Source organism: Cherax quadricarinatus, chromosome 42 (genome assembly GCF_038502225.1).
Source record: "Cherax quadricarinatus isolate ZL_2023a chromosome 42, ASM3850222v1, whole genome shotgun sequence".
Classification (NCBI taxonomy): domain Eukaryota; kingdom Metazoa; phylum Arthropoda; class Malacostraca; order Decapoda; family Parastacidae; genus Cherax; species Cherax quadricarinatus.
The window spans coordinates 30,965,286-30,985,732 of NC_091333.1; the positions used below are offsets into that span (position 1 = coordinate 30,965,286).

Consider the following 20,447-nt stretch of genomic DNA (forward strand, 5'->3'; position numbering starts at 1 on the left):
AATTCAGATCGTTACCTATTTCATAAATCTTGGATATTTCTTCATCTATGAACTCTGGACTACTAAAACGTAAAGTTCTGAAAAACATTAATGAGAAAACAGACAGTTTAACTCTATCTTGAAGTCAAGAATAATAATGTACATAGGAACAGTTATTTGTAGGTTTTCTATAAATTTTAAATTTGAATTCATTATTACTCTTAATAATTAAACATCTAGAAAAGGCAATGAGTTATTTTCCTCAAACTCAACAGTAAAGTTTATAGAATGGACTAAGCTATTTAATTTGCCAAGGAAATGGTGTATATCTACATTCTTGGGCGTGTGTTTTTGCCCACCATGAGGCAGGCCAAAGCAGCATGGATTCGAGTCCTTGGCTAGTGCAGTGTTATTGATACATACATACACACACACACACACACATACACACACACACACACACACACACACACACACACACACACACACACACACATATACATATATATATATATATATATATATATATATATATATATATATATATGGTATGTTACTTTCAGTAATAAGATATCTTGATATACCACATACGTTATTATTCTATCTATGTGTAAATGAACAATTAAGAATATGGTTTTCAAGATGTTGGTTATAGGGTTCGCTACATAGTTTGCATTTGGTACGACCATCATATATATCTGCTAAAGTGCCAGAAGTAAAGTTTCAAGAAAGTGAAGTTGCTACGAGTGATGGCTCTAGAGCGTTTAGAAGAGGAAACCTTGTTCACGTGTGGATAAGTTCATGTTAATACAGTGGGTAACACTACTTGGTGTCAGGCTGAGGAGCAATATATCACCCATGGACATTGTATTACTAAAACAATCGCAAAAAACATGAGTGTGATGCAATTAAGTGTAGAGATGGACTTAGGTTACCTTGAGTGTCTTCTGTGCACTGTGTCACATGGGCAGTTAAGATCTCAGTCATATCTGTAATTGAAAAGTTAAATTTAAATATTATAAAAATATTGTGGCACTTTGATACAGCTATAGTAACTCGTTATGACTGTAACCAGATGTATGTAAATAGTTCCTAGACTCAGTACGAGCCTCTGTAGTCTTAGGGTGCTTAATAAAAATATTAAACTAATAACAGAAAGAGCATTATTAGTGTCGGCAAATCTAGCACTTGTTTTGTGCTCTTTAAGTCTCCTCTTGTTCTCTCCAATAATTTTGAGAAACTGGCCGCTCTCTTTCTGAGAGACTTCAAGAATACAGAAGAAATGGTAGATCTGCTGACGCTAATAATGTTCTTTTCTGTTATGTCACAGTCATCGTACTGACTTGTCTCTGCCAAAACTGTCTTCACTTCTCCTAGTGTCACAGACGCAGTCTTGTAGATGCCTCCCTTTCTCACTACATTGACAAACATTCTAAACTTCAGAACACTTCTAACTTGACCTGATCATCATCTCCCATTACATCTTCTCCTTTCCTATATTTTCTAATGCTTAGGTGAGTTTTGTCCATTAAATGTTTTCCCCGGGCTTTTGGTCCCTCCCTTGAGGGTCATTAGCTCTTTCAATCCTTCTTTTTTCATCTTTTTTTCTCATGTCCTTAGACTTTCTTACCCTTTCTGTACCGCCTCTACTATTACTACTTGAGGTGTTTCAGGACCTGATCAACCAGATTGTTATAGCTGGCCACGAGCAAACCGACGTACGAGCAACAGACCAGCTGGTAGGGAACTAACTTTTGGTGCCTGTCAAGCTCTCTCTTGAATTAAGACAGCCAGGGGTCTACTGGTAATTCCCCTTATGTATGCTGGGAGGCAACTGAACTGTCTTGTGCCCCTGACACTTATTGTGTTTCCTCTTAACGTACTCATAGTGCCCCTGCTTTTCAGTCGTCAAGTTTTTTTTTTTACTTTTGTAGGGAGTGACTTCTGTGTGCACATTTTAACTAGTCCCTCTATGATTTTCCAAACGTATATTATCGTATATGTTTCTGGCCTGCATTTCATGGAGTAAAGGTCAAGTGACTTCAACCGTTTCCAGTAATTTAGGAGCTTCATTGCACTTATATTTGCAGAAAAAGTTCTCTGTATATTTTCTAGGTCTGTAATTTCGCATGCCTTGAAAGGTTCCGTTAGTATTCAGCAATATTCCAGCCTAGAACGAACAAGCAATTTGAAGAGAGAGAGTCATCATTGCCCTACTATTCCTAGTTTTGAAGGTTCTCATCCCATGTTGATATTAGCTAGGGAAAGTTCTCTCCGACCCTTGGAGTTAATGCAGAATGAAGCTCTCAGAATTACTCATGGTTATACCAAATCTAGGAAAGTTCTTAATATGAGGAAGGAGCTTGGTAGTTCTAGTATCAGTGTTAGGATTGTTGAGATTAACACTGTACTCGGTATTAGAATGTTAAGAAATGAATCAGACAACGACACCATGAGTTTTTAGTTTAATATCTTTATTATTCACTACCATACCCATCCTGTGGGCGGTAGTCACCTCATACCCATCCTGTGGGCGGTAGTCACCTCATACCCATCCTGTGGGCGGTAGTCACCTCATACCCATCCTGTGGGCGGTAGTCCCCCCATACCCAACTTGTGGGAGGTAATCAAAAGATTACAGAGGTACATAATGGGTCAAGGGACTGGACCCCAAAGTTATGATAGCTGAACTAGTTACAAAGGTAATGAACTCCAGGTAGATCTGGTCACAATCATGGCAAGTTACAAAGGTAATGAATCATCTCCACTCCTATGCATGCTTACAATCATGAACAAATTACTAAGTAATGAACCTATGACACGCCCAGACCCGATAACAATTGTAATGAGTTATAAGTACGAATATTAAGTGGGTCATACACCCACACGAGCTTGCACGCACACACACACACACATATGAAGGCACATGCACAGAAGCAGACACAGACACACGCACACGAGCATACAAACATATAAACACACACAAGCACGTGCACACACACACACACACATACGCACACGCACACATACACACACACACATACACATCACATATGAAAGACCCCTGGGGGCCAGTGATCATGTGGTTTTTAAGCTTCGAATACATAGTAGATTTACAAGTGTGGGGGGGGGGAAGTAGGAAGGGCTGGACGAGTGAAGCCAAGCTTCAAGAAAGGGGACTACGCAAGCATGAAGAACTTCCTCAACGGGGTTCAGTGGGACAGAGAACTGGCAGGGAAGTCAGTAGACGAGATGATGGAATATGTGACAACAATATGTAAGGAAGCTGAGGAGAAGTTTGTACCCAAGGGTAACAGGAATAATGAAAAAGCCAGGATGAGTCCGTGGTTCACCCTAAGGTGCAGGGAGGCATAAACCAGGTGTGCTAGGAAATGGAAAAAGTATAGAAGGCAAAGGACCCAGGAGAACAAGGAGACCAGTCATAGAGCCAGAAATGAATATGCACTGGTAAGACGGGAGGCTCAGAGGCAATATGAGAATGATATAGCAGTAAAAGCCAAATCTGACCCAAAACTGTTGTACAGCCACATTGAGAGGAAAACGACAGCCAAGGACCAGGTAATCAGGCTGAGGAAAGAAGGAGGAGAGGTCATAAAAAAGATCATGAAGTGTGTGAGGAGCTCAACAGGAGAGTCAAAGAAGTGTTCACAGAGGAGACAGAAGGGCCTCCAGAAAGGCAGAGAAGTGGGGTACACCATCAAGTGTTGGACACAATACATACAACTGAGGAAAACGTGAAGAGGCTGTTAAGCGAGCTAGACACCTCAACGGCAATATGGCAGGATAACATTTCTCCATGGGTCCTGAGAGAGGGAGCAGAGGCGCTTTGTGTACCACTAACAACTATCTTTAACACATCTATCGAAACAAGACGACTTCCGAAAATATGGAAGACAGCAAATGTAGTCCCAATTTTTAGAAAAGAAGAGAGACACGAAGCATTGAACTACAGACCAGTGTCACTGACGTGTATAGTATGCAAGGTCATGGATAAAATTATCAGAATAGTGATGGAACACCTAGAAAGGAATGAGCTTATGAGCGACAGCCAGCACGGTTTCAGGGATGGGAAATCCTGTGTCACAAACCTACTGGAGTTCTATGACAGGGTGACGGCAGTAAGACAAGAGAGAGAGAGGAGTCGGTACATTGCATTTTCTTGGACTGTAAAAAGGAATTTGACACAATTCCACACAAGGGAATAGTGCAGAAGCTGAAGGACCAGGTAGGTGTAACAGGGAAGGCACTACAGTGGGTCAGGGAATACCTGTCAGGAAGACAACGGCGAGTCGTGGTACGTTGTGAGGTGTCAGAGTGGGCGTCGGTAACGAGCGGGGTGCCACAGGGATCAGTCCTAGGACAGGTGCTGTTTCTGGTATTTGTGATCGACATGAAGGAAGGAATAGACACTGAAGTGTCCCTGTTTGCAGATGACATGAAGTTGATAAGAAGAATTGAATTGGACGAAAACCAGGCAGAACTACGGAGGGATTTGGACAGACTGCAGGCCTGGTCCAGAAACTGGCTCCTGAAGTTCAACCTCACCAAGTGCAAAGTCATGAACATAGGGGAAGGGCAATGAAGACTATAGAGTACAGTCTAGGGGGCCAGAACCAACAAATCTCACTCAAGGAAAAGGATCTTGGTGTGAGTATAACACCGAGAACATCTCCTTAGCCGCACATCATCCAAATAACTGCTGCAGCATATAGGCGCCTGGCAAGCCTGATAAAAGCATTCCAACATCTAAATAAGGAGTCGTTCAAACCCTGTACACCGTGTACGTTAGGCCCATATTGGAATATGCAGTGCCAGTTTGGAACCCTCACCTAGCCAAGCATGTAAGGAAACTTGAAAAAGTGCAGTGGTTTGAAACAAGACTAGTCCCGGAGGTAAGAGGTATGTCCTACGAGAAGAGGTTAAGAGAAATAGACCTGACGACACTGAAAGACAGGAGAGTTAAGGGGGGATATGATAACAACATATAAAATACTGGGAGGTATAAACAAGGTAGACAGAGACAGGATGTTCCAGAGATGGTACACAGCAGCAAGGGGTCACAGTTGGAAGCTGAAGACTCAGATGAATCACAGGGATGTTAGGAATTATTTCTTAAGTCACAGAATTGTCATGGAAGTGGAATATCCTGGGTAGTGATGTAGTGGAGGCAGGATCCATACATAGCTTTAAGAAGAGGTATGATAAAGCTCAGGGAGCGGAAAGAGTGACCAGGTAGCGGCCAGTTGAAGAGGCAGGGCAAAGAGCTGGGACTCGACCCCCGCAACCACAATTACGTGAGTACAACTAGGTGAGCATACACACACACACACACACACAGGCTGATGAAAGAAGGTGGGGAACTCACAAATAACGATCAAGAAGCATGTGAGGAGCTCAACACGAGACTTAAGGAAGTATTTACAGTGGAGACAGGAAGGACTCTGGGAAGACAGAACAGAGGGTCACACCAACAAGAAATATACCAAAAAGTGTTGGATGACATACGCACAACAGAGGAGGAGATGCAAAAGCTGCTAAGTGACCTTGATACTTCAAAGGTAATGGGATCGAACATCTCCCCATGAGTCCCTAGAGAGGGAGCAGAAATGCTGTGAGTGCCACTAACACATCCCTTGAAACTGGGCAACTACTCGAGGTGGAAGACGGCAAATGTAGTTCCTGTTTTTAAAAAATGATGCAGAGAAGAGAGTGGTGGAGCACCTGGAACGGAAAAAGAGTATAAACGCCAACCAGCACAGATTCATGGAAGGCTAATCCTATATGACAAGCCTTCTGGAGTTTTATGATAAAATAACAGAAGTAAGAGGGGTGGTGTGAGTTTATTGCATTTTCTTCGACTGCAAGAATGCCTTCGACACAGTTCCTCATGAGCGATTAGTGCAGAAGCTAGATGATCAGGTGTGTATAACATTAAGAGCACTGCAGTGGAACAGAGAATACCTGACAGGGAGGCAACAACGAGTCATGGTACGTGATGAGGTATCACAGTGGACACCTGTGACGAGCGGGGTCCCACGGGGGTCAGTCCTAGTACCAGTGCTATTATTGGTATATGTGAATCACATGATGGAAGGGATAGATTCAGAAGTGTTCCTGTTTGTAGATGATGTGAAGTTAATGAGGAGAATTAAATCAGATTAGGATCAGGCAGGCCTTCAGAGAGACTTGGTCAGGCTGGACACCTGGTCCAGCAACTGGCTTCTCGATTTTAACCCCTCCAAATGCAAAACTAATGAATATCGGGGAAGGGCAGATAAGACAACAGACAGAGTATAGGCTAGGTGGCCAAAGAGTGCAAATCTCTTGGGATGAGTATAACACCGAGCATGTCTCCGGAAGCACACATCAACCAGATAACTGCTGCAGCATATGGGCGCCTGGCAAACCTGAGAACAGCGTTCCGATACCTTAGTAAGGAATCTTTCAAGTCACTGTACACCGTGTACGTCAGGCCCATACTGGAGTATGCAGCACCAGATTGGAAACCCACACTTGATCAAGCACTTGAAGAAATTAGAGAAAGTGCAAAGGTTTGTGACAAGGTTAGTTCCAGAGCTAAGGGAAATGTCCTATGAAGAAAGGTTAAGGGAAATCGGCCTGGCGACATTGGAGGACAGGAGGGTTAGGGGACACATGATAACGACATACAAAATACTGCGTGGAATACACAAGGTGGACAGAAACAGGATGTTCGAGAGAGGGGACACAGAAAGAAGGGGTCTCACTTGGAAGTTGAAGACTCAGATGAGTCAAAGGGATGTTAGGGAGTATTTCTTCAGTCACAGAGTAATCATGAAGAGGAACAGTATAGCAAGTGAGGTAGTTCAGGCAGGAACCATGCATTGCTTAAAGATGAGGTATGATAAAGCTCCTGGAGCAGGGAGAGAGAGGACCTAGTAGCGTTCAGTGATGAGGCATGGCCAGTGGAGCTGAGTCTTGACCCCTGCAACCACAATTAGGTGAGTACAATTAGGTGAGTACACACACACACACACACACACACACACATATGTAACAACAAAATGCAAGGAGGCAGTGGAAAGGTTTATTCCCAAGGGCAACAGTAACAACGGGAAGACCAGAACGAGCCCCTGGTTTACCCGACGGTGTAAGGAGGCAAAAACAAAATGCAACAGGTAATGGAAGAGAGAGAGAACACACGAAAATAGGGAGATCAGTCGCAGAGCCAGGAATGAGTATGCACAGGTAAGGAGGGAGGCCCAGCGACAGTATGAAAATGACATAGCATCGAGAATCAAGACTGACCCGAAACTGTTGTATAGCCACATCAGGAGGAAGACAACAGTCAAAGACCAGGTGATCAGATTAAGGACAGAAGGTGAAGAACTCACAAGAAATGATCAGGAGGTATGTGAGGAGCTGAACAGGAGATTTAAGGAAGTTTTTACAGTAGAGACTGGAAGGGCTGTAGGAAGACAGCACAGAAGGGAACATCAAGAGGGAATATACCAACAAGTGTTGGATGACATACGAACAACTGAGGAGGAGGTGAAGAAGCTCTTAAGTGACCTTGACACCTCAAAGGCGATGGGACCGGACAACATCTCCCCATGGGTTCTTAGAGAAGGAGCAGAGATGCTGTGTGTGCCTCTAACCACAATCTTCAACACATCCCTTGAAACTGGGCAACTACGTGAGAAATGGAAGACAGCTAATGTAGTCCCCATATTTAAGAAAGGAAACAGAAACGAGGCACTAAACTACAGACCTGTGTCTCTGACATGTATTGTGTGCAAAGTCATGGAGAAGATTATCAGGAGGAGAGTGGTCGAACACCTGGAAAGGAACAAGATTATAAATGAAAACCAGCATGGGTTCATGGAAGGTAAATCTTGTATCACAAACCTCCTGGAGTTTTATGGCACGGTAACAGAAGTAAGACACGAGAGAGAGGGGTGGGTAAATTGCGTTTTCCTAGACTGCAGGAAGGCCTTTGACACAGTTCCCCACAAGAGATTAGTGCAGAAGCTGGAGGATCAGGCGCATGTAAAAGGGAGGGCACTGCAATGGATAAGGGAATACCTGACAGGGAGGCAGCAACGAGTCATGGTACGTGAAGAGGTATCACAGTGGGCGCCTGTTACGAGCGGGGTCCCACAGGGGTCAGTTCTAGGACCAGTGCTATTTTTGATATATGTGAACGACATGATGGAAGGAATAGACTCTGAAGTGTCCCTGTTCGCAGATGACGTGAAGTTGATGAGAAGAATTAAATCGGACGAGGATGAGGCAGGACTGCAAAGAGACGTGGACAAGCTGGACATGTGGTCCAGTAACTGGCTTCTCGAATTCAATCCAGCCAAATGCAAAGTTGATAAATTAGACACATGTGCAACTCTTGGGTATCTTTATTGAGGAAACGTTTCGCCACACAGTGGCTTCATCAGTCCATACAAAGGAGAATCTTGAAGAACAGGAGGAGAATGAGGTAATCAGTCCCTCAACCTTGAGTCGATGTGGTCAGTCCAACAATCTTGAATAGAATACGGGATACGTGCTGAGAAGGAGCTTATAAACCGTTGGCAGGAGAGGTGAAGCAGTCATAGGTCGTGTAACATTTGTTCAATGTTGAAGTAGGTCGTGCCCAAGAATTAGGCAAGCGAAGAATTCCCAAGTATTAAGATCCCAAGAAGTTGCAGTGTCTGACAGGTTTGCAGATGAATGGTTCAGAGAACCGACATGTTGATAAATTAGACACATGTGCAACTCTTGGGTATCTTTATTGAGGAAACGTTTCGCCACACAGTGGCTTCATCAGTCCATACAAAGGAGAATCTTGAAGAACAGGAGGTGAATGAGGTAATCAGTCCCTCAACCTTGAGTCGATGTGGTCAGTCCATCAATCTTGAATAGAATACGGCATACGTGCTGAGAAGGAGCTTATAAACCGTTGGCAGGAGAGGTGAAGCAGTCATAGGTCGTGTAACATTTGTTCAATGTTGAAGTAGGTCGTGCCCAAGAATTAGGCAAGCGAAGAATTCCCAAGTATTAAACGTTTCCTCAATAAAGATACCCAAGAGTTGCACATGTGTCTAATTTATCAACATGTCGGTTCTCTGAACCATTCATCTACAAATGCAAAGTCATGAAGATTGGGGAGGGGCAAAGAAGACCGCAGAGAGAGTATAGGCTAGGTGGACAAAGACTACAGACCTCACTCAGGGAGAAAGACCTTGGGGTGACCATAACACCGAGCACATCACCGGAGGCACACATCAACCAAATAACCGCTGCAGCATACGGGCGCCTGACAAACCTGAGAATAGCATTCTGATACCTTAATAAGGAATCGTTCAAGACACTGTACACTGTGTATGTTAGGCCCATACTGGAGTATGCAGCACCAGTCTGGAACCCACACCTGGTCAAGCACGTCAAGAAGTTAGAGAAAGTACAAAGGTTTGCAACAAGGCTAGTCCCAGAGCTCAAGGGAATGTCGTACGAGGAAACGTTAAGGGAAATCGGACTGACGACGCTGGAGGACAGAAGGGTCAGGGGAGACATGATAACGACATACAAGATACTGCGGGGAATAGACAAGGTGGACAGAGATAGGATGTTCCAGAGAGGGGACACAGGGACAAGGGGTCACAACTGGAAGCTGAAGACTCAGACGAGTCACAGGGACTTTAGGAAGTATTTCTTCAGTCATAGAGTTGTCAGCAAGTGGAATAGCCTAGCAAGTGAAGTAGTGGAGGCAGGAACCATACATAGTTTTAAGAAGAGGTATGACAAAGCTCAGGAAGCAGAGAGAGAGAGGACCCAGTAGCGATCAGTGAAGAGGCGGGGCCAGGAGCTGAGTCTCGACCCCTGCAACCACAATTAGGTGAGTACACACACACACACACACACACAGTAAGACTGGTCCCAGAGCTAAGGGGTATGTCCTACGAGGAGAGGTTAAGGGACATCGACCTGACGGCATTGGAGGACAGGAGAGATAGTAGGCACATGATAACGACATATAAAATACTGAGAGGAATTGACAAGGTGGACAGAGACAGTATGTTAGCCACGTACACGACTCTATGCTGCACTTTCTACGAGACTAATGGACTGAACACATCGACTCCAGGCTGAGGGACTGATTACCTCAAACTCGTCCTCTCCTTACCCATTTCTACCTTGCATTGGACTGATGAAGCCACTGTGAGGCGAAACCTTTCTTCAATAAAGATTCCCATACTTTGCATAAGTGTAGTAGGGGTGATAACCCTTGCTACTACTACTATTACTACTTATACAATACCACCACTACTACTACTACTACTACTTCTATTACTTCTAATACCATACCACCCCTATTACTACTACTATTATTACTACTAATACCATACCTCCCCTACTACTACCGCTACTATTATTACTACTAATACCATACCACCCCTACTACTACTATTATTATTACTACTAATACCATACCCCCTGCTATTACTACTACTATTACTACTGATACCATACCACCAATACTGCTACTACTGTTATTACTACTAACACCATACCACCCCTAATAGTACTCCTACTATTACTACTAATACCATTACACCCTAATACTACTACTACTACTATTACTACTAATACCATACCACCCCTACTACTACTGCTACTGAGAGGGACGTGACCTCCCAACGACTACATTCTTACCTCTTCTAGTGGCCTACATCTCACTTCCTGGCGGTATACAAGGCTCCATCCTGTCACTTCAACTCCATATATTTTCAGACTATTGAACAATACTCTTCTCCAGACTGAGGGACTAACCACCTCAAAACTTCAAGGGTGATGGACTGATTACATCGTCTTCACGTCTCTTCTGCGTCTATCAACTTTTCTGTACTCGACTGAAGAAGCCTACTGTGTAGGCGAAACGTTTCGAAATAGAGATACCTAACTGTTGCATATGTGTCTTAACAACTTGTCGGTATTTTATACCATTTTGATGTTCACTACTACTACTATTACTATTAATTCCATTCCACCCCTAATACTACTACAATTATTACTACTAATACCATACCTCCCCTACTATTACTACTACTATCATTACTACTAATACCATACCTCCCCCACTACTATTACTACTAATACCATGGTATAAACCTTGGTAATAAATACCGACAAGTTGGTTTAGAAAGACACGTAAGCAAACACTATAACATATTTATTAGAAAACGTTTCGGTCCTGGGACCTAGATCACTTCTAACATACAGAGGTAGAAAGACATTACATATATATAGGCGGAGAGTGAGATGTGACGCACGTGACCTGAGGAATGTCATAAGAACATAAGAATGGAGGAACACTGTTTGAAGGTCTACTTGCTCATGTGAGGCAGGTCTTTATCAAAACAACCTCTACCTATGATGAGGACGGGTAGACGATGAAATCATGTGACTCCTGTGTTGTTGGGTTGGTGCTGCTTAAGTATCATGTATGCCAATGTTTTTGAAATTTTGTAGTTTCCAGTGTTGCGTTCTATAGTGTCGGTGACGGCGATTAGTGAGGCTTCTAGGCACCATCGGCGTCTGAGGTCTGGTTCGGTGAGAACGAGTTGTGCCTCATTCCAGTTCATCAAATGCCCCGTGGAGTCTCTGTGGAGGACACAGGCGTACCTTACATCGTCTCTGTTAGAGGCATTTCGATGCTCATTCAGGCGGACTGCAAGATCTCTACCTGTCTCGCCTACATATTTCTTGGGACAGATCCCACAGGGGATAGTGTAGACGCCTGCTGTAGAAGTTAGAGGTGTGGGGCTGCGTTTCGTAGTGAGGTCTTTGATAGATGATGTGTTTATGGTGGAAACGTTGATGTTACTCATAGCAAGTGCCCGGCGAGTATTCGTGGCAACATCGCCGCATGGGAGTACTTTGAACTGTTTAGGGGGCTGTTCCATGGGCGGTTTTGTTGAGGATAGCTTGTGCCTTGAGTCTGCAATCTCGGATGATAGGTAAGCCTACACAGTAGGCTTCTTCAGTCGAGTACAGAAAAGTTGATAGAAGCAGAAGATACTTGAAGACGATGTAATCAGTCCATCACCCTTAAAGTTTTGAGGTGGTCAGTCCCTCAGTCTGGAGAAGAGCATTGTTCCATAGTATGAAACAATATGGAGATGAAGTGACAGGATGGAGCTATATATAGCTATGGAACAATGCTCTTCTCCAGACTGAGGGACTGACCACCTCAAAACTTTAAGGGTGATGGACTGATTACATCGTCTTCAAGTATCTTCTGCTTCTATCAACTTTTCTGTACTCGACTGAAGAAGCCTACTGTGTAGGCGAAACGTTTCATAATAAAGATACCTAACTGTTGCATATGTGTCTTACCTAACAACCTGTCGGTATTTTATACCATTTTAATGTTCAATCTCGGATGAAGAAAGATGGGAACTGAAGACGTGTAAAGGCTTGTGTTATGTAAGTGCATTCTTCTTCTAGAAAACAAGGGCTGGAGATGCGAAGAGCTCTCAAGAAGAAGCCAATGAGGACTCCTCTCTTAGTGCGGGTGTTTTGGTGTGAATAAAAGTGTATAAGATCGTCCTTGTTGGTAGGTTTTCTATACACTTTGAAGAGAAGATTGTCACTGTCGGGAGATCTGCACAGTAGAACGTCGAGGAAAGGAAGTTTGCCATCATTTGTGTTAATTTCAACTTCTTCAAGTATCAGGACAACTGTTACAAACAATGCTTTGGGATGGCAATGGATGTTTTCTAACGAATTTATGTCCATTCTGTAATATGGAGACCAGAACTGAGCTGCAAAATCTAGGTGAGGCCTTACTAATGATGTATAAAGCTGCAGTATGACCTCTGGACTTCTGTTGCTTACACTTCTTGATATAAATCCCAGTAATCTATTTGCCTTATTACGTACGCTTAGGCATTGCTGTCTAGGTTTAAGGTTGCTGCTCACCATAACCTCCAAGTCCTTTTCGCAATCTGTATGGCTAAGTTCTACATCATTTAACTTATAAGTACTAGGGTTATGGGCACTCTCAAGCTTCAGAACCTTGCATTTATCTACATTGAACTGCATCTGCCACTTTTCTGACCAAAAATAGAGTTTGTTTAAATCCTCCTGAAGTTCCATAACATCTACGTTTGATGTTACCTATCTTTGTGTCATCGGCGAATTTGCTAATATCACTAGTAATTCCCTCATCAAGATCATTGATATATATTATAAACAACAACGGGCCCAAGACTGATCCCTGTGGAACGCCACTTGTTACAGATCCCCACTCGGATTTAACCCCATTTATGGACTCTCTCTGCTTCCTGTCAGTGAGCCATGACTCGATCCACGAGAGCACTTTTCCCCCAATGCCATGAGCTGCCACTTTCTATAACAGTCTATGGTGCGGAACTCTATCAAAAGCCTTACTAAAATCTAAGTAAATAATATCAAATTCTTTATCGTGGTCAACAGCCTCAAAAGCTTTACTGAAGAAAGTTAATAAATTAGTTAGACAAGACCGGCCTCTTGTGAATCCATGCTGAGTATCATTAATCAAGTTATGCTTATCGAGATGGCTTCTTATAATCTCAGCTATAATTGACTCTAGTAATTTGCCTGCAATTGAGGTCAGGCTTATTGGGCGGTAATTTGACAGTAACGACTTGTCCCCTGTTTTAAAAATAGGAATTACATTAGCCATCTTCCACATATCAGACACTACACCTGTTTGAAGAGATAAATTAAAAATATTAGTTAATGGTTCACAGAGTTCCATTTTGCATTCCTTAAAAACCCTTGAAAAAACCTCATCAGGACCCGGCGACTTGTTTTGCTTAAGTCTGTCTATCTGCTTCACAACCATCTCACGAGTGACTGTGATGTTACATAATTTATCTTCTTCTAGCCCACTGTAAAAATTAATTACTGGAATATTGTTAGTGTCTTCCTGTGTAAAAACTGAGAGAAAATAATTATTAAAAGTCGAGCACATTTCATTCTCTTTGTCAGTAAGGTGCCCATAGTTATTTTTAAGGGGACCTATCTTATCTCTAACTTTTGTTCTATAGACCTGGAAAAAACTTTTTGGGTTAGTTTTAGAATCCCTAGCAACTTTAATTTCATAGTCCCTTTTAGCTTTTCTTATCCCCTTTTTAATGTCCCTCTTAATGTTAATATACTGATTCATAAGATGACCCTCACCTCTTTTGATACGCCTATAAATTCCTTTCTTATGCCCTAGTAGATATTTGAGCCTATTATTCATCCATTTTGAGTCATTTCTATTTGATCTAATTTCTTTATATGGGATAAACGTTCTTTGAGCAGCATGTATAGTGTTCAGAAAACTGTCATATTGATATCTCACTTCGTTACCCCAGTCAACAGATGATAAGTGTTCTCTAAGCCCATCGTAATCTGCTAAGCGAAAATCTGGGACTGTTACTGAGTTGTCGCTACTATCGTACTTCCATTCAATGCTAAATGTAATTGATTTGTGGTCGCTAGCACCCAGTTCCTCTGAAATTTCTAAATTATTAACAAGGGATTCATTGTTTGCCAGAACTAAGTCAAGCAGGTTATTTCCCCTTGTAGGTTCTGTCACAAACTGCTTCAAAAAACAATCCTGAACTACTTCTAAGAAGTCGTATAATTCTAAATTTCCAGTCAAGAAATTCCAATCAATATGACTAAAGTTAAAGTCTCCTAGAATTACTACATTATCGTGCCTTGTGGCCTTAATAATTTCCTCCCATAGTAGTCTCCCTTGGTCCCTATCTAAGTTTGAGGGACGGTATATCACTCCTAAAATCAGTTTTTCATGCCCCTCTGAAAATTCTATCCAAACAGACTCTGTATGTGTTACTTCAGACTTAATACCCGTTTTCATGCAACAGTTCAAGCGATCTCGGAATACAAGTAAGTAAGTAAGTAAGTAAGTAAGTAAGTAAATTTATTCAGGTATACACAATACAGTTACATAGAATTATCATACATAGCAGCATATGTGTAGAGAACCTAGGATAACCCAAAAAAGTCAGACAGAGTGACTTATTTCCACCCTCCTTCCCGATACTTCTATCTACTTGGAACAATTTAAAACCCTGAATATGACATTCCGCAGGCATGTCCCGACTTTTTGAATTAAACCACGTCTCAGTTAAGGCAAATACATCAATGTTACCTGCACTAGCAACTAATCTCAACTCGTTCATCTTATTCCTAGCATTACGGCTAATAGTGTAATAAACATTGAAAGACTCTCCTTTCTCTTTACCCTTCCTGCTCATTTCTGTTTTTTTCTACTAAACCTATTACTGTCCTTATCACCCAAAGTCCCTGGCTTTTCACTATCTACCTCGTTCTGCTTATTACTAGTTCCCCTAGAACTCGTAATATTACTACACTGGGACTTCACTGTTTTCCTGCCAAAACCCATACCACTAACTATTCCTAGTTTAAAGTCCTAACTGCTCCCTCCACTGCAGTTGCCAGTGCTACCAACCCAGACCTAGATAAGTGAACCCCATCCCTGGCATACATGTCATTTCTGCCATGGAAGAGGTCCCATTTGTCAATGAATGTTACCGCATTTTCCTTACAGTATTTGTCCAGCCAGCAATTGACACCAATTGCCCTGGACAACCATTCATTTCCAACTCCCCTCCTTGGCAAAATACCACAAAATTTTGTAGAAAGTACAGCATGTGTGTGTATGTATAATGTTCGCCAAGACCGTAGTCCTGGCACGGGTCTCAATCTTGCGATGACCCGTCTCTGGCTCCCGAGGGAGAAAGGTTTCTACAATGATGTGATGTATGCTGCTCAAGCACTCTTCTGGTCAGTTCATCTGGTGCATCTCATAAGCGACAACACCATATGTACTTCTAACTATGGACATTAGTGAGAAGGAGGATATGTCGTTATCACGGGCAACAGATTGTCTGGTTCGTTGACTCCATGGTACACTAGTGTGGCCGCAGTCATCTCTGGGTCCTCTTCGGGATGGGATATCAGTGCAAGTTGCCTGCGCAGTGTCTTAGTAACTTCGCACTCCAGAAGATAGTATGTTAGGGGGCGCTGGACAACGTGCTGGCAGTACTGGCACATCTCCTCCTCAGCCTTGTCTACCATCATCTTGGCTGTGGGAAAGCCCAAACGAAGCCGATGGATGGCAGTACACTGCGATCTGGACCAGCTTCTATCATGTGGAGGGGGATCTCCCTGAGTCGCTGTTCGGTACCACCGTTGAGATGGGGTATCACCTAAGACCTCTTCCATTAGTTTCATTGTTCTGGAAGCCATCAGTTTGGTCTGTCGTAGGCTGATGGGGACAGTAATCCCAACATGTGGATAGTCTGTTGTTGCCTTGGCTGCATCATCTGACGCCTCATTTCCCCGGATGCCAGCATGGCTGGGGATCCAGTTCATTGTCGATCTGTTACCCTGAACTTCTAAGGCTGTCATTATGCTCAGGATCGATGTGATGAGGTGAACATTGTCCTGTGGTTGAGGATGAGAGAGGGCACTGATTGCAGAGGTGGAATCAACATGTATGACAGGTCGGAGTCGATGTCGTAGGGCGTGTGACAATGCCTGATGAATCGCCACTAGCTCAGCTTGAATGATCCTTCAGTGGTTACGGAGTCGCCAGCCTTGTGTGTGACCATTGTGGTGCAGTCCAGCTGCTGCTCTCTTCCTGTCAGGGTCAACAGAACCATCTGTGAAATACACTGCACATGTGCGTCACTCTGCCAGTGCCATGCTTGTTTTAGCATGATTGCTGAGGGTGTCTTGAGTGCAGAGACGCTTAGAGATGGGTAGCTGAATGATGCAAACATCGGCTGGATTTGGGCGCCAGGGAGGTGGTGGATGGTACCCAGCAACAGAAAGGTCACAACTCTTCTCAAGGAGTAGTTCTATAGGCAGCAGCTTCCGCCCAGCAACACAAAACGAACGAATCCAGGAGTAGTCCATGAAGAGTGTAGGATCTTGTGTCATGGTTGTCAATATTCGTCTCCTTAGTGGGATACCTTGCTGCCGGTGCAGAATCGTGGCTACTTTGCAGGCGTTTATGTATCTTACCCTGTCAGCCAAGGAAGGAAGCCGGGCCTCAGATCTGAGACATGCTGTGTTGGTCCAGATGGGGGCCCCAGGCATAGTTCTTATCGCCTGGTTTTGTACGACCTCCACCCTTTGCCTGCTCCGCGGGAAGAGATGAACTAACGCTGGTGCACCGTAGTCAATGAGTGAGCGTATAGCTTGTATATAGTACAAGCGAAGTACATCTTTGCTTGCCCCTGCACGGTGCCTCGTCATGGCTCTCATGGCGTTGAGTCTGAGTACAGCACGTGACCTGACATACTCGGCCTGTTTCTGAAAGGTCAGCTTTTTATCAATGTAGATTCCCAAGTACAGGTAGGAGCCTGTCCACTCAAGTTCTATATCTTGAATACGTAATTTATTCACAGGATCTGATCCCTTGAACATCATTGCAAGAGATTTCTCGGCCGGGATCTTGAGGCCTAGTTCCCTGCAAGACTGAGTAATTAGGTCCAGAGCTCTCTGAGCCTGTCGCTCCAAATTGCCTTTCCCAATCACTATCAGTGCAAGATCATCAGCATAGCTGAGTAGCTGCATACCACTGTGAAAGGGAAGGTTCACAAGTTCCTGCCTAAGGACGTTAAACAGGGTAGGACTGAACACAACTCCTTGTGGCGTATCGTTTTCCAAGGTTTTAAATGAAGAGTAGTGTCCCTGAAAGCTGACACAGGCTTGCCTGTCCCTAAGGTAGGACTCTATCCAGGCCAGGAGGCGTCCTTTGAGCCCCTTCTGAGCTAGTATTGCTGTGGGACTGGCTAGCTCAAATGCCTTCTCAAGGTCAAGGTAGACGACAATACTAGTTTTTTTGTTACTATCAGCAATTTGACTTAGTAGGGTGGTTATGCACTCTGCTGTACCCACTCCTTTGGTGAAGCCAAATATGTGTTGATGAGAGGGTCCAAGTTTCCATAGGAGGCGGTTTAACACCATCTTCTCAGCAGTTTTGGCTAAGCAGCTGGTCAGCGATATGAGTCTCATTCTGCCTGGGTCCTTGGGTTTTGGAATTGGTTCAATGGTAGCCTTCTTCCAAGCTGCTGGGAGTGTCCCGGCCCTCCACGACTTGTTAATGACGTCTAGTATGGCCTCCCATCCACTCTGCCCAGCCCGTGCAATCATGGAGTACGTAACACCATCGATGCCTGGGGCAGTGTCACCTGTGTTCTTAATGGCACGTCGGAGTTCCAAGTCCGTGAGGTCTTCATCAGTCACATCTTCCGACTCACATGCAGCTTGTATCGTTAGCTGGCGCTGTGGCAGAAGATCCGTCTGTATATTCCGGATGTCCTGTGGGAGCTGAGTGGAGGCTCCCCTGGAAGTGAAAAGCTCCACTAGTTTTTCAGCTTCCTGGGATGGGTTCGGGTGTGCTGGTGGCCTCGGCTTGCTCTTGCCAGTTGCTATGTTGAGCTTGCCCCATATCTCAGATAAGGTGGTGTGATGCCCGAATGTTGAGCACCACTCCAGCCATTTCTCAGTTTTTACTCTGAGAGAGACTCTGCGGGCATGCTGCACAATGGCTCTCTGCCGTAGGGTTACGCCTGTATAGCTTCCTAAAAGTGTTGATGCTGTGGTTCTGCTCCCGCACCTCGTCGTTGTAGAACCACCAGTCTCTTTTGTGAGTGTGTCCTGCGGACTTCTTTGGAACTGCGCACTCTGCTGCCTGGATGAGAACAGTGATTAGTTCCTGTTCAGCTGTATCACAGTCTTCGGATAGAGTGTATGTGGACCACCAGTCATGAAGATAATCCTGGAACACCTTGCAGTTGGCCCTCTTTACGTCCTATCTAGGAGGCAGCACAACTGTGAGAGGCCTGTTGATGATGAAGGTGGTGATCACTGCAAAATGGTCACTGACAAGGTGAGGATGAGTTTCCCATGTGGCTCCTGCTGCGAGTTGTCTTGACCCGAAGGTAAGGTCGAGGCAGCCACCCAACAGGTATGTGGGGTCTCCATTGTTTAGCAACTTTACCTCTGGAACATCGTGAAGGAGCATTGCTATGTGTCTGCCAGCAGCATTGGTTGCTGAGTGAGAGTGCAGCATTGGGTGATGTGTGTTGAAATCTCCACCCACAATAATACACTCAGTGCGTGCTAGTGCGATGAGCTCTACAATGTCGAGGGTGTGTCTTGGGTTCTTGTAAATGTTGTAGATGGTAATGGGCGCCCCAGGTATGTGTACAAGGATGCCCTGTACCTCGACATCTTCCCCACAGTCCACAGGGTTGGCTATAACCTCGTGCAGTATTGTATCGGATACAAATACAGTTGTGCCTCTGCAGTGAACGCCCGCGTCCATTTGCCGAAAATACCCAGCCGTAGACGTGGCTTATATACTGCAGTCAGGTGAGGTGAAGCAGGAGGAGGCGGGGTCATAGGGGTACCATCCACTGTGACGACCTACTTCGACTAATGGATGGTATCACTATGACCCTGCCCCCTCCTGCTTCGTCTCACCTGACTACAGCATATTCACCTGACTACAGTATATAAGCCACGTCTACGACCCTATGCTGTATCACACACACCTTCATCGACCAACGATCTCGCCTTTCTAATTACCCCGTGTTGAGAGTAACTTTCCTCAGAGTGGTGGTTACTGGACCTTTGTCTTCACCCTCAGGATTTGTGTGTCGGTGTCTGCCTACCCAAGGGCAGGAAGCCTCCCTCTGCACTGTCTGAAGTCTCCACGCCTCAGCCTGTATGTAAAGTCTGCACACCATACTGCTAGTGTTGGCTCTCCTCACCGCTCACAGCCAGTGTTACCTCTCCTCGCCATTCACAGCCAGTGTTGCCTGTCCTCGTCGCTCAGGGCACACAGTGCTCCATCAAGCTGCAGCTCACCTCCTCAGTGTCCTGTGCCTCCAGTGATGGACACCACAAGAAAACTTTAAAGTTATAGCCAGGCAAGTACATGTATCTACTTCACAAGTACTTGCCTAGCCGAGTATTCTCACAGATTTAGCCACCACAACTGATTATTCATCTTTACGATGCCTTCAATGTCTTCCACCTCCTTTCCCCTTACCACTCCTCCTCTACCGCCAACACCTGCCTCTACTCTGTCTACTCCTGCCTCTAAGGCCTACCCTGCCTCTATCTCTTCCATTTCTGGCGCACCTCAGCTGAAAGTCTTTAAAACCAACTCAGGCTTCAAATTCCTTCTTGACAGACATTCTTACGAAAGGTACACCTCAACCGAGACAAGACGAAAACTCCTCAACTCAGACTTCACTATTATTTGGAATCCTGAGCACCGCGCCAAATGCACAGTGATCGCAAAACACGTAGACTATTCTCTCCTGACTGCCTATGACAAAAACAAAGAAGACTTATTCAAAGACATTATCACT

At 44.3% G+C, this 20,447-nt stretch overlaps 1 protein-coding gene across 1 annotated transcript in view; it reads right to left on the minus strand.

Moving 5' to 3' along the window:
• LOC128695522 (angiopoietin-1) overlaps nt 1-20,447 on the minus strand; it is a 284,657-nt gene that overhangs the window by 245,395 nt on the left and 18,815 nt on the right. Inside the window, exon 3 of the mRNA XM_070093171.1 lies at nt 915-968. Coding sequence (XP_069949272.1) covers nt 915-968 — 54 coding nt within the window. The remainder of the gene's footprint in view (nt 1-914; nt 969-20,447) is intronic.